Raw genomic sequence first — 14,498 nt, forward strand, 5'->3', positions numbered from 1 at the left:
GGTCGCCAACTTTCTGCAGAGTCAATCACTATAGACCTCCAAACTTCATGTGGCCTTCAGATTAGCTCAAGAACAGTGCGCAGAGAGCTTCATGGAATGGGTTTCCATGGCCGAGCAGCTGCATCCAAGCCATACATCACCAAGTGCAATGCAAAGCGTCGGATGCAGTGGTGTAAAGCACGCCGCCACTGGACTCTAGAGCAGTGGAGACGCGTTCTCTGGAGTGACGAATCACGCTTCTCCATCTGGCAATCTGATGGACGAGTCTGGGTTTGGCGGTTGCCAGGAGAACAGTACTTGTCTGACTGCATTGTGCCAAGTGTAAAGTTTGGTGGAGGGGGGATTATGGTGTGGGGTTGTTTTTCAGGAGCTGGGCTTGGCCCCTTAGTTCCAGTGAAAGGAACTCTGAATGCTTCAGCATACCAAGACATTTTGGACAATTCCATGCTCCCAACTTTGTGGGAACAGTTTGGAGCTGGCCCCTTCCTCTTCCAACATGACTGTGCACCAGTGCACAAAGCAAGGTCCATAAAGACATGGATGACAGAGTCTGGTGTGGATGAACTTGACAATTAGAATTAGAGTGGAGACTGAGAGCCAGGCCTTCTCGTCCAACATCAGTGTTTGACCTCACAAATGCGCTTCTGGAAGAATGGTCAAAAATTCCCATAAACACACTCCTAAACCTTGTGGACAGCCTTCCCAGAAGAGTTGAAGCTGTTATAGCTGCAAAGGGTGGACCGATGTCATATTGAACCCTATGGATTAGGAATGGGATGCCACTTAAGTTCATATGCGAGTCAAGGCAGGTGAGCGAGTACTTTTGGCAATATAGTGTATATATATACCATAAGGATAAAAAATAGCAAATTTTATACTGTAGTAAAATTTATATGTGATAGTGTACTAACAGATAATTTGGTTATCACGGTTTTCCATTGTTAATGAATCCCCCCAACTAAAATATATTAAACTCTTAGTCTCCAGTGTTCTAGATCTATAGATTCTACAGAGCCGTCTCCTGGTCACACTGCAGGAAGGATTTAAGTTATGCTTACAGCTGCATTTTTATTCTATTCTGTCAACACAATTCTAAAATTAAATAAACCTTGATGCAATCCTAATAACACAACTTTTTTACTGTGCCCCAAAACATTCCCCCAAAAACATTCACAGTTTTTTGTACTGAAAAGCAAATAAACAAGTGAAACATTGACAACAAATGACATGATTTAGTCACTGTTTGAAAAAGCTGCTCAATTTGTTAAATATTATTATATTTGTTCTGCAGTAAATCATCTCCTCTGTTCTATTTCACATCATATTCAAAGAAACCCTCTGCTGAATTTACAATGGTAAGATGTACAAAAAGCAGAACCTTTCTATGTACTCAGCCTTAGCAGTGTCTCAGTACCCAAATATTAAAATTCACTTCTATCACAAATAGTAATTTGTGCTAATCTATCTGTGCCACATACCTAAAGTAATAATTCCTTTCATCGATTGAGCATTTTAGCTGACATGTTTTACAGTTCTACTGTATCGACTAACTTCATCGACTGCTGCAATATTGCATCATGCCAAATCTGCCACAGGGGAGTTGAGCTCCTTGACCTTGGGTTTATAATCAAGCAGAGCTGAGTTATAATTTGATGCAAATGTAAATCACAGCATGACATAGTGCTAATAATAGTGATTTTGTAATGTAATTGAACACTGCTTTATTGAAAAGCATCTGATTTTTTATATGCATATACAATTTATCATTGTATTCATTTAGCCTTCAGCCAGAAAAGAATTAGATGATATTTAGATATCACATTTTCATGATATCAGCACTGAAACCGGAAACTTACATGCACTGAGCAGAGGAATGCCAGGGTGGTTTCCCTTGGAAATCATGGGGCATTCCCGTTTACTCATTTCCTTGACAAGGATTAACAGCAAAGCCACCACTATGTGACACTGACCATGACCCCACTTCTTCATGCTGATCCTTTGCCCATTCTGTAAACCTGAGGCCCTGGTGCTCGTCCACAAGTCATGTATGTATAATAATAAGATGAATAGTTTTCTTAATATACACTATATTGCCAAAAGTATTCACTCATCCATCCAAATAATCAGAATCAGGTGTTCCAATCACTTCCATGGCCACAGGTGTATAAAATCAAGCACCTAGGCATGCAGACTGTTTTTACAAACATTTGTGAAAGAATGGGTCGCTCTCAGGAGCTCAGTGAATTCCAGCGTGGAACTGTGATAGGATGCCACCTGTGCAACAAATCCAGTCGTGAAATTTCCTCGCTCCTAAATATTCCACAGTCAACTGTCAGCTGTATTATAAGAACGTGGAAGTGTTTGGGAACGACAGCAACTCAGCCACGAAGTGGTAGGCCACGTAAACTGACGGAGCGGGGTCAGCGGATGCTGAGGTGCATAGTGCGAAGAGGTCGCCAACTTTCTGCAGAGTCAATCGCTACAGACCTCCAAACTTCATGTGGCCTTCAGATTAGCTCAAGAACAGTGCGCAGAGAGCGTCGGATGCAGTGGTGTAAAGCACGCCGCCACTGGACTCTAGAGGAGAACGGTACTTGTCTGACTGCATTGTGCCAAGTGTAAAGTTTGGTGGAGGGGGGATTATGGTGTGGGGTTGTTTTTCAGGAGCTGGGCTTGGCCCCTTAGTTCCAGTGAAAGGAACTCTGAATGCTTCAGCATACCAAGACATTTTGGACAATTCCATGCTCCCAACTTTGTGGGAACAGTTTGGAGCTGGCCCCTTCCTCTTCCAACATGACTGTGCACCAGTGCACAAAGCAAGGTCCATAAAGACATGGATGACAGAGTCTGGTGTGGATGAACTTGACTGGCCTGCACAGAGTCCTGACCTCAACCCGATAGAACACCTTTGGGATGAATTAGAGCGGAGACTGAGAGCCAGACCTTCTCGTCCAACATCAGTGTGTGACCTCACAAATGCGCTTCTGGAAGAATGGTCAAAAATTCCCATAAACACACTCCTAAACCTTGTGGACAGCCTTCCCAGAAGAGTTGAAGCTGTTATAGCTGCAAAGGGTGGACCGACATCATGTTGAACCCTATGGATTAGGAATGGGATGTCACTTAAATTCATATGCGAGTCAAGGCAGGTGAGCGAATACTTTTGGCAATATAGTGTACCACGGAAATAATATCTTTATCAGGAATATCAGGATAATCCACAGAAGAACAGGTTTGCATGAGCAGAATATTCCAAAAAGTCAATCAAAAGTGGATTTGCACAGAGAGATTTATCAGCCTATACCACTAGTGAGATGATTGTGTCTGTATTAGAGATATTAATCTCAATATTTGTACTTCTGCCATTGCAGCTACGCCACTGTGCAACTTTTCCTGCCTTTGTGTGAGTATAAGGACTCTTTCATGAAACTGATACTTTGTGAGTTAACTCAGTTATTCACTTGGGCAACGTTACCATAGAATGGATCAGATGTCTGATCACCAGTTCTGAATGTAACATCCAGCTTGAGTTTCACTAAGGCAATCTTAAAATCAATGTTCAACACATTACTTGGGCTCAAATGTAGACAGTGACATCCAGTACATCCTGTTCTGAGACAGCTATACCAAACTTCTCAAAAATCTACACTTTACTGGGTTGTTGAATTGCTGCTAATAAGATTTTTTTCTCCTGCTCTTGCATTGTCCTTGTTATCTCTTTAGGTGTTGTAAAGGCACCCACTTCTCCCATTCCAGGTGAAAGAGCATTGGCCTATTTCTGAACCTGTCACAACACCACAACAAATGATGACTTCCCTTTTTTCCTCCTTTAAGGGCTCCTCACTCATGTCTGCTATTTCATGTTATCCCCTACTGTGACCATGCAGCATCAGAGGATGGATAATTAATACCCAGCTGTATTTATTTAGCCTTCAAACCTCAGACATCAATATTGATTTTTAATCTTTGTCTGTCATCCAACCTCACTTAGCAACTTAAAATTCTGTAAAATATTTAACAATTTACAGCAAGGAATTATTCATTTAGGAATCTGTGAAATTTGCTGTTACATGATGCCACAAACAATAAGTCAAGTGTCTGTTCTAAGAAAACAAAGTAAACCGACTCTCTCTCTCTCTCTCTCTCTCTCTCTCTCTCTCACTCTCAGCTTCTGATAATTCTCCTGAGCACCTAATTCAGAGCACATGCTATAGGACCCCCATGTGGGGACATTACAATAATGAAGTGATAACTTTTACTCAGCGATGAATCAAACCAGTGGGAAAACTCAACTAGTTCCAAAAGAAATCACACTGCCAGTCTGGGATGAAAGGAAGTCGGACTCCATATAATAAAAAATTAAACAATATTTTCAGCATTTCAACATTTTTGTGACTCATGAAGAAGTAGAGTAGAATTTCACTTCAATAGCAACCAACTCACTGTTGGTCTCAGGTCATGTTATATTCTTATTTCCTAATCATTTATAGGTTTACTGTCCAAATCTCTCTCTCTCTCTCTCTCTCTCTCTCAGCCTAATTTAGCATAATTTATTCACCTAGCAAAAAACACACTCTGTTTGCTGCTGATAATTCTCCTGAGATCCTAACAGCAAGCACATGGCAAATTGCTTGACCCATGTTCCTCATCTGACCAAGCATTTCTTACATTTTGAAAGTTGTGAATGTCTGTCAGTACGCGTGTAGTGTGTTGCACCAAATGTTATGTAAGCACCAACACAAGAAAGGACTGCTGGCACTTTTCTCAGGCCAGAAAAAAAAAAAGTACATAGAGTTCCAGAGGACTGTACAAACTTTTCAAGTGAACATTAAAACCATGTTCACAACATGGTCGTATACAGTACACAGCAAATCATCTTTATAGATATGAAGGTTAAAGCTGGTCATGCAGAGCAATGGACATGAGTTTGTAACTCTTCAACACGGAGGTATGAAACATTGTTATATGGAAAATAAACTTTAGAGTGTTTATTTGCTAATTGTCTAGCTTGGAGCAATAATACATCCTCTGTTTCTTTTCATTCAGTGTCCAGGCTGCTTTTAATTTTTATGTTTTATTTCACCATTGCCTCTACCATATTTCAATTTTATTTGTATAGCACTTTTAACAATGGTGATTGTCTCAAAGGAACTTTACAGAAATACAGTAACTAGCTGTCCCATGAGTTTTGTATCGTCCTTCTTTTGCCTGTTGGTGAATTTGAGATGATTGTTTTTGTGTAGCGGTCACACTCTGCGACTCTGAGATAATTTCTGACACTGCCAGAGCTTTGTTGAACGATTGCCTTTGGTTGCAGTCGATCGAACACCAGTGGGCGCATCAAATTATGCATTCTATGGCTGCAAATCCCTAGGACCAAAGAATTCTTTTATAACGTGTGATTTTTTTTATCTGCGATGGCAAAATCAGGCAGGAAATTTTACAGTGTAAAGTCAGATTATTGTTTACCCTCGATTGGGTAACGAGTTACAATTGGGTTTATTTCTTCTTTCAATTTGCAGTCAGTTTGATTGTTTTATACAGGCATTTCCTCAGTTGGGCACACATCCATAGGAAAATATTGTTACAGTTTCTGTTTAATTCTTGTATTGAGATGTCTTTTAAATCTTTTTCTTCACTACATAACATCCTGTACTTTTAGTGTGATCTGTATTTGCACAGCTATTCCTATGTAGCACCTTCCACATCAGGATTAGATTATTCTGGTGTCAGAATTAGCTCAGCTAATCTGCTTTGCCAATCAGCCGAATGCTTCCTGTTACTATAACCAGGGGTTATTTTGTACCCTCAGGATATAAATGGTGTTCAGTTATCACTGCTTCACATCTGTCTCCAAGACTTTGTGTGACTAAACGGTTTTACAGCCATGACCCATGAGGAGATCCTTCCCTCTCCCACCTTCCTGCCTATCTGTGTTCTCAATTAAATTATCTTATGCTAAAATATACATAAACAGCTAAAAGTACTGAAATCGAGTCCACGTGCGAAAGGATGGAGAGGAGACGTAATGATGTAAGAGGAGCATTGCTACGCTACTCTTTGTGCATCAGGCATACAAGAGGACTCTAAGAGTCCACTTACTTATTGAATTTCTGAAAACCTGATTTGCCTTGTAAATTTCATAATAACACAAACGTGTGTAAGTACCACACAGACGAAAAGGGTCTGTGAGTGGATATGTGTGTAAGCAGAGCTACGTTATGAAAAATAGATATTAGAATAGGCTGCTACAGGATGCCTGGTTCGATGCTGAGCTTGGTTTGCTGTCTATGTGATGTTTCTCATACTGTTTTTGTGTGGGTTTTAGGTTTGTCTGTGTTGGCAGGTGCTTTCTGTTTGTTTTGTTTTGCAGCAGAAGTCTTTTGGATCTTGTTACCTGCTGTTAGTTTCCCTAGCCTGTTCAGTTATATGCTAACCACTGAGTGTGTTTGTGCTGTAAGTGTGTTTGTGCTGTAAAGCTGTTGCATTGCTTCCAGATAAAATTTCTTCATTGCCGGTGCAAGATTTACCTTTGTTAGTTCAGTCATCTGATTGTATCATAAGATGTTAATTAAAATTTATTTTAATACAATTACAATTTTAAAATTAGAAAAATCTACAAAATTGATTGTAGTGACTGGCTTGTTGAATTGGTGTTATAAAAGTTTAAAATCATGATGTATGAAATTTGTCTAAATATTATTAGAAATATTATTAGAAATACTGTACTGCACTAGTATTATTCACAATCAGGGTTTTTAGCATTATTGTTGGGATTCTTATTATAAGTAAAGAGGATCAACAAAAACACAAAAATGTTGAGAGAATAAACAAAAGCTAATAGCAAATAGCACTTGAGTGGTACTTTAGTAACAAGCTTTATAATCTTTATCTACTAACAAAATTAACAGAAGATTGATAAGTTAGGTTATTAATATTATTGCCTGTATTATGACAGCAGGAGTATTAGTATAATAATATAGATTACAGTAATATAGATAATAGTATTATACTTATACTATATGCTTTATACTATATTATAATTGACATTTTTTTATCAGAGAGTTTACTTATGATCAATATTCCTAGCATTGTTAATAACAGTAAAAGGATATTATTAATTTATTTGTATGGCACTTTTAACAATGGACATTGTCTCAAATCATTATTAGTAATATGGAAGGAGGAAAAAAACACATGACAGATTACAGCTATAATTGTTTTTTATCAAATCGCCTAAGTCATGAATTAAGTAAAGACATTTTTGAACAATTTTTTAATAAAATCCCAATCCAATTTTTGAATCAAAGTCACGAATTAGTGTGGAAATGAAGTACAAGTTTCCACATCTGGCTGTTGCTCTTAAGAATCTGTTTTAGGTTTGTGTGTGTGTGTGTTTTTTTTTTTTAAAGGAAATGGGTATAAAACAATCGTTTACTCAACTTAAAAAAAAAAGATCTGTGCTAACTGTCTCTGTGTGTAATGTTTATTTATTTATTTATACATTTATTTATTTATTTATACATGTATTTATTTATTTATTTATACATTTATTTATTTATGCATTTATTTATTTATACATTTATTTATTTATTTATTTTTACACCAGTCTGCAATTTACTGCAGGGCAACTTAACATTTCCACAAAATAATTAAACATATATATAAATGCCAGTGTGTTTTATTTACAATTGGATATATTAACAAAAATGTAGCACACTGATTAACTAAAGGTTCTGAGGCGCACTCATACATTTACTGTAACTTTGTTTCTCACACTTGGCATATGTTCTCTTGGCTTGTATCTTAAAATATTCTTACACTTGCTTTTTGTTGTTATGTTATTCTGACTTTCAGTGGCTCTGACTTTTCAATCAGATGACAATGAATTATATTTAATTATTTAAACTAAATACTAATGCAAAAAATAACACTATTAACTGTGCTCGGGCTAATATTTTAGCATGAATCATAATAGAAGAACATGAGCTGTACATCATCTACATTATGGAACATTGTACAGTTCTAGTGAGATTTTGAAAAATATATAAGAAATATATATATATATATATATATATATATATATATATATATATATATATATATATATATATATATATTTAAAAAAATAAGATCAATGCTAGGTGTGTTTGATAAAATTGATTTTTTTTAAAAACATTTTTTAAAAAAATCTAAAAATAAAAAGTTGGGATGAAAAAAGTAAAAAATATTATAATAAATAAAATAATAATAATAAAAAATTACAAAAACAAAAACTGTAAGAAACATATTTTATTTATTTATGTGTTTCTTTCTTTAATTGTTTATTTACTTGCTTATTTTTGTCGATCCTCACTTGAAACTATATCGAAGATTACTCAAGTAAATACAGGTGCATACAAGCTTTAGGACATTATAATAAAATAATTGTGCTGGTCAGATAGTTTTATATCATTTTAAAGGAACACACAACAGCCCAGCATTTTCATGAGTCTATTTATAAGAATAGCTTTACAAATCACTGGCAAAAAAAAACAAAGAAACAGTAGACATTTATTTAAATAACAGCAAATGAAAGTGTTAATGCATGAAGAGGAAACATGTTCACAGTGCACCAGCTGTCACAAACACAATGTTTATGTCAACGGACAAACCTGCAAAGTTATTGAATCAGGCTGGATCGAGAATATCATGTGAAAAAAACAAACAAACTAGAAAACATAAGACTTGCTCATTATTTCATAATTTCATGGGGTAAATTGATTGTCATGGTAGTTTGTTTTATAGCCTTTTGTTTTTAAAATCTTTTCATTACCTTACAGAGGTGCGGTGTGAAAAATTCAATGCAAAAAGAAACAATAATTTTGGTGGATTCTTAAGGCCTGGATACAATAGTGAGTCCGTTATTATTTGCACAGGATAATGTGTGGTTGTTATAGAAAACTATATATAACTGTGCAACAAAAATAAATCACACTCATTAAAGAACCACTGTTGGGAATTTTTTTTAATGGAAAATTTTTGCTGGTGTCTCTAGTGGTGTATGTGAATAGATAAACCGTAGGAATAAATCTGAGACATATTTGTGTTTGTGTAAACTTGTGCATGCAGTTTATGATGCTGGCTGTGTTGCTTATATATTATATTGTATACATGAGACAAGCATCTGATGATACTTTTTCCATGTATCCAGACCTTTACACTCCCTTAATAAATTAACATATACATCTGCACACATTTATTTATACATACTTCTGTTCAGTTTTTCAGAAAACATACAACATTTGCTGTGAGATGTATGTAAATCTACAACTATTCTTTTTTTATGCTGTAACAAATAGCACCATAGCCACTCAGACACACTAGCATAAAGAAATCCTCAGTATTCTCTGCAGACTTTCCTTCAAAGGGTTTTAAGAGCATGTGTTAACTCATTTGATGCAGTAGGTCTATGGTAAAAGACTCGAAACATTGCTTGTATTTTATCTTTGAAACAAAGGCCTAATTACCCGCAAGCAACCTCATTTAGAAAGTTATTTCAAGCTTAAATGAAACTTCGTTTTAACTCAGATTAGTTGTAAACAGATGGAATTCAGCACCTGTGCATGGAGATGCTTAGTGACATCCCTAGCAGAAATCTCTCTCTCTCTCTGCTGTCTGTAGTTTGACATCCATGGAACAGATCAGTAGCTGGACACAATTAATCGAAATGTTAGATTTTAGGTTACAACAAAGTGTTGTGGTAAGAGATCTAAATATTACACAACTCTAAGAGTTGACTCTATGAGTCTTAGGCACACGGACAGAAATTCTGTTAATATGTTAATAACAGCTCTGAAATATTTATTTCGACAAATCAGCAGTTAGGTCACTTACTTCTCTCTCTGAAAAACAGTATATTTAATATATTAAACTCTCTATAGAGATTATACAAAAAATATTTTTTGGAAAATAAGCATTACTTTGCTCTTTACTGACAAACCAGAGAACATGAACCAAAGACTTGGGTGCCTAAGACTTCTCTATACTCTGTATATAGGACAATCAGCATCATTACTATGCATTAAACATTCAAATTTAACATAGATTTTTCGTCTTCATGATACGGTGCAGTTGAAAAAGTATTTATTTTTTTATACTAAATATCAGAATTAATACTGTCAACTAATTCTGTATGCTTCTGTCCATACTGAAGATGCATCAGCAGTACATAAATAAAAAATCTTTCATTTGCATTTGAAATCTGAGACCTAAATGAGCAAAGTGACTTGACAGGTGATATTTTCTGCAAGCTCGAAATGTTCACTTGTACAGACGTGTAACATGCTGGCATCAACAAGTGGATTATATATATATTAAGAGATTTGAGAAAACATACTGGCACCATGCATTAAAGCTTCAGACAGGAATGCTTTAAAACTGTCGATTACTTCTGCACTGTTTTGGAATGAATTGATTGTAGAGACACCAAAAAATGATCCCAGGCCTGATTTTTTCAGGTAAAAATTTCAGTTGTTCATAATCATGAGGCATCTAAACAGCAGCATCCTCAAGAATCCGAGTGTATAGTATTATGTTAAACGTAATAAAATACTGTTTCTCTAATTGTGTTCATTTTATTATATAGTTATTAAATGAATTAATAACTGCATCAATTATTGATGATCTGGAGCTATTCAAATTATAATAAAGTATAACCAACCTTGAATTATAGTAATAAAAAACATTAAGAGATTAATAAAACTGCTTTAAAATAACAATAGTAAGTCCACCATCCGTTAGTCTGAAAGTCTGATAGTCATACAGCCGGCCCATTTAGTCAACAGAAATCAAAAGCAATAGATGAAGCATTAGATGAATTTCGAAGAAAATCTCAGCTTTATAATATGCTATGTACTTTAAACAAGCATGATGATTTGCTGGCAGTATGTACACCATGATAAATCAATACCACATTTAGCTAAAAACATTTACATGGTAAATATCAGGTCCAGTATACTGACAGAATTCACAAAGAAATTTGACCCGTCAAGAGTGTTTCGAACTCTGCAAACACCATAACACAACGCACATATACAAGGCTATACTTCACTCTTAAATAAAAAAAAGAAGTACACTTACAGGTCAGATGAAATTAACAACACTGAACTGAAAAGCATGTTAAACATAGTATAGTCAATATGTCATGATATATAGCTGGACAGAGTAATTACCCCACAGCACCCAGGATAAATGCTGGAGTCCTACGTGTATCTTTGAAAGCCATACAAATGACATACCTTCCTGATAAACTAAGCATTACTTTCAATGCAGACGGAGAAGCGTTTTGGACAATATTGGCCTTGATCAAACAGAGTGCATCCTTCAGTATAAAAGTCAATGAGCTTTTGAACACATATTCATTTAGACTTTCAATTTCTGTGGTTTAAGAATGCATTTGCACCCTGTGCTTATAAATCAGCTTAAAAACACTGCTAAAAGTAATGTTCTTTTTTGTTTTCTTTCTTGTGACACAGACAGCAAAAAGTACAGCTGCTACAAACAGGTAAAGTCAGAAGTCTCACAACACAGACATAATGTGATTCTGAGCTGCAAAAAAAAAAAGAAAAACTCCATCAGAAAAATAGAGCTCCTCGTCACTTACTTTGACACTTTAGAATTCAACCTGATGAGTTTATTTACAGGAATCCAAGAACGTAGGCACAGAGGAACATTTCCCACATTTTTTTTAAGACATTCACTAAGTGGCCCATATCCTCTGGAGGATCGTCTTAGTCATTCAGTTCCCAAAACTTAGCGGCCTTTTGACATCCAGCAACCCGACACACCCTTTGGTTTCGGTGAAGCAACATTTGTGGTTGTGACTGTAGGTCCATACAGTTCTAGGAGGGACTAGCAGCTAAAATCTGTCACATTCTTCAGGAATGCCACCTCAGTGTTTTGCCTCTTTAAGCAGCAGAATGTATATATATATATATATATATATATATATATATATATATATATATATACTGTACAGTACTATTCAAAAATTTGGAATTAATACTTCTGGTAATAAAAAAAAATCATTTTAATATCATGCTATCTCTCTTACAGCATCATAAAATTCTATTTATTTGTAGAAAACTGAAAATGACAACGTAGATATGTTTTGCTCCTAAATGAGAAACCTGTCATTGAGAATCTGCAGAATATATATATTTATATATTTAGATAATAGAATACCAAGAATGATATAGAGTTAAGAGTTTGGAATATCTTAATCTCATGGGAATTAGTGATCAATACTCATGAGAAATGATTATGTTAAGATTAAGGGCATGCTGTTAAAGGAAAATAATCAATAATGGGGTACTGGGGGTGAAGGTGGAGGTACTGTTTCCACCCTGATCATTTTCCAGAAACAGCATGTCCCAATGAGTTTTAATATTCTGTTCGTTTATTAAAGAATACATTTTTTCTTTGCCTGTTTAAGGTTATTTTTCAGTTATGGAATGTGAAACAGGTTAGCTCCTGTTATAACTTACTTTATAGCAGCTATAAACACTCATTCCCTGACCAGCCTCTCTTTCTCTCGCTTTCTTTGATGTAATAAGACAAAAAAACAGCTATGAAGAGAATGTTCTCTGTCCTGAAGATAGGAAACTTACTGACTGTTAGACACTGTGCTGACACTGGAGACTCCTTCTATAAATGTTAAACAAATCTTACAGGAAGTCGGCCATATCAAAAAGTTGTTAAGTGACTGATGTGGAGTGCCACCCAAGTGCCTGTGAATTAGCTGTTACTGTAGATACGATTAATGTATTAATGCATTAATGTAATCTTGTGATTTGAGCGATAGTTGGCACTACTGTTAGAATATTAATCAACACCATTTAACCAGCCAGTTTTGAGAACAATATGTTGTTGTATGAACATAAATACTTTCTGCATATGATTTATCAATTCACAAAATATTTTAAATATTATATAAAAATATTTCTGTGTGTATAATATATGGTATATGTTTTTAGTAAATAAAATAACATATGTTGAATATATAACAGATGATTCCAAACTTTTGAACGGTAGTGTACACTCCGAGACACGCCTCAGCAAGACATTGCTGCCAAACACACTTGTACTGTACTGGGTGCCATGTTGTCGCCCTGAGATGAGAGAATCTGCAAGGACTGTACATGTGATCTCTTAGTAACAGAGTCTCCAGTTTCCTTGGTTTCCTTCTTTCTTATGGCATTCTTTGAAAAAATTGTCACATATTTTTCTCTGATGGTTTGTGCCTCAGGTGTAGGTGCGTTTGACCTTGAGAGCCACATGTTCACGCGGAGTCATCGACGTGTCTGCCATTCAAGTGCTCACTGTTGTTGTCGTAGTGGAACATGAAAGCAGGCACCTCTGTGATGGACGTGGTGGTGTATGAGGTGGAACGCATGGACCAGTGCTCGCGGCGTCGCTGACCCCACTGCACTTTGTACTGCATCCACTGCCTCTTCAGGGTAGCCTGAACCTGCAGAGAGAGGTCAGAGTGTTCACTTTTTGTTTAATGTAAAGACTGTAGGTTTTTTTGTGTGTTTTTCTCTTGATTCTGTTTCATGCTTTCTACAAAAAGCAATTAAAAAATTGGTTTAATATTTACAGACAAAGTGAAAAATAATAATGTTTTTGACGATTCCAAGAAATGCTATGCTAAGCAGAGAGATAGGTAGGAAGATGTGAAATCTGATATGATGTTATTGGTTAATATTTTGCCCCGCAATCAAAAATCAGAAGAGGTGTATGGAGCAAAGAAAAGCTTGGAAAAAACTGGGAATGGTCCTCAATGTAGAACATTTTGATTTCCTTCATAATCTTGGTTTCATGAATATGAACTGTCCTTTATGTAAATGCATGTTTGGGGTTAGCTCTGTGGTCGAATCTCAACCACCTGACAGCGGTAACCAGGTTCTTGGTCTGAAATATTTATAGTAGAATTCATGGTGCCATTAGTTTTTTACAAGAGCACCTCATCCAACCAGCTACAAAACAACCTTCATGACTATATTTTGGGAGTTCTTATAAAAAACATTTTTTGGAAGGGCAGGTAATTGTTTGTATGTAATAAATATTTGTATACAAAAACTTCATGGTCATTCTCTTGAAGAGTGGCAATTACATTGGAGCTGACTATATATATATGCCAAAAATCCATTTTAGCATCCATACATGCCACAATCAAACATATAAAGACAGAGTATTGTGCTCTGTTGTGAATTTGACTGAACTTTCTTTCTTTCTCTCTTTCTTTTTCTTTCTTTCTTTCTTTCTTTCTTTCTTTCTTTCTTTCTTTCTTTCTTTCTTTCTTTACATTTTAATGTAATTATCATTTTTGCACATCACTCATCTTAAATGTTTCACATTATTTTCACTTTGTGCAATCCTGGTTATTTGTCTTCTACCCTCGTCCTTGAGGCAAAATAAATGTGCAGTATAAGCATGGCAATAAAAGTTAAGCATGT

The 14,498-nt window shown here is 35.7% G+C and overlaps 1 protein-coding gene across 2 annotated transcripts in view; it reads right to left on the reverse strand.

Moving 5' to 3' along the window:
• Window positions 1–8,277: 8,277 nt before the first annotated feature.
• calcr (calcitonin receptor) overlaps window positions 8,278–14,498 on the reverse strand; it is a 55,278-nt gene continuing 49,057 nt past the window's right edge. For both annotated transcript variants that reach the window (XM_058378133.1, XM_058378134.1), the window contains one exon: window positions 8,278–13,510. In XM_058378133.1, coding sequence (XP_058234116.1) covers window positions 13,322–13,510 — 189 coding nt within the window. In that variant the 3' untranslated portion in view covers window positions 8,278–13,321. The remainder of the gene's footprint in view (window positions 13,511–14,498) is intronic.

This window comes from Hemibagrus wyckioides, linkage group LG24 (genome assembly GCF_019097595.1).
Source record: "Hemibagrus wyckioides isolate EC202008001 linkage group LG24, SWU_Hwy_1.0, whole genome shotgun sequence".
Taxonomy (NCBI): domain Eukaryota; kingdom Metazoa; phylum Chordata; class Actinopteri; order Siluriformes; family Bagridae; genus Hemibagrus; species Hemibagrus wyckioides.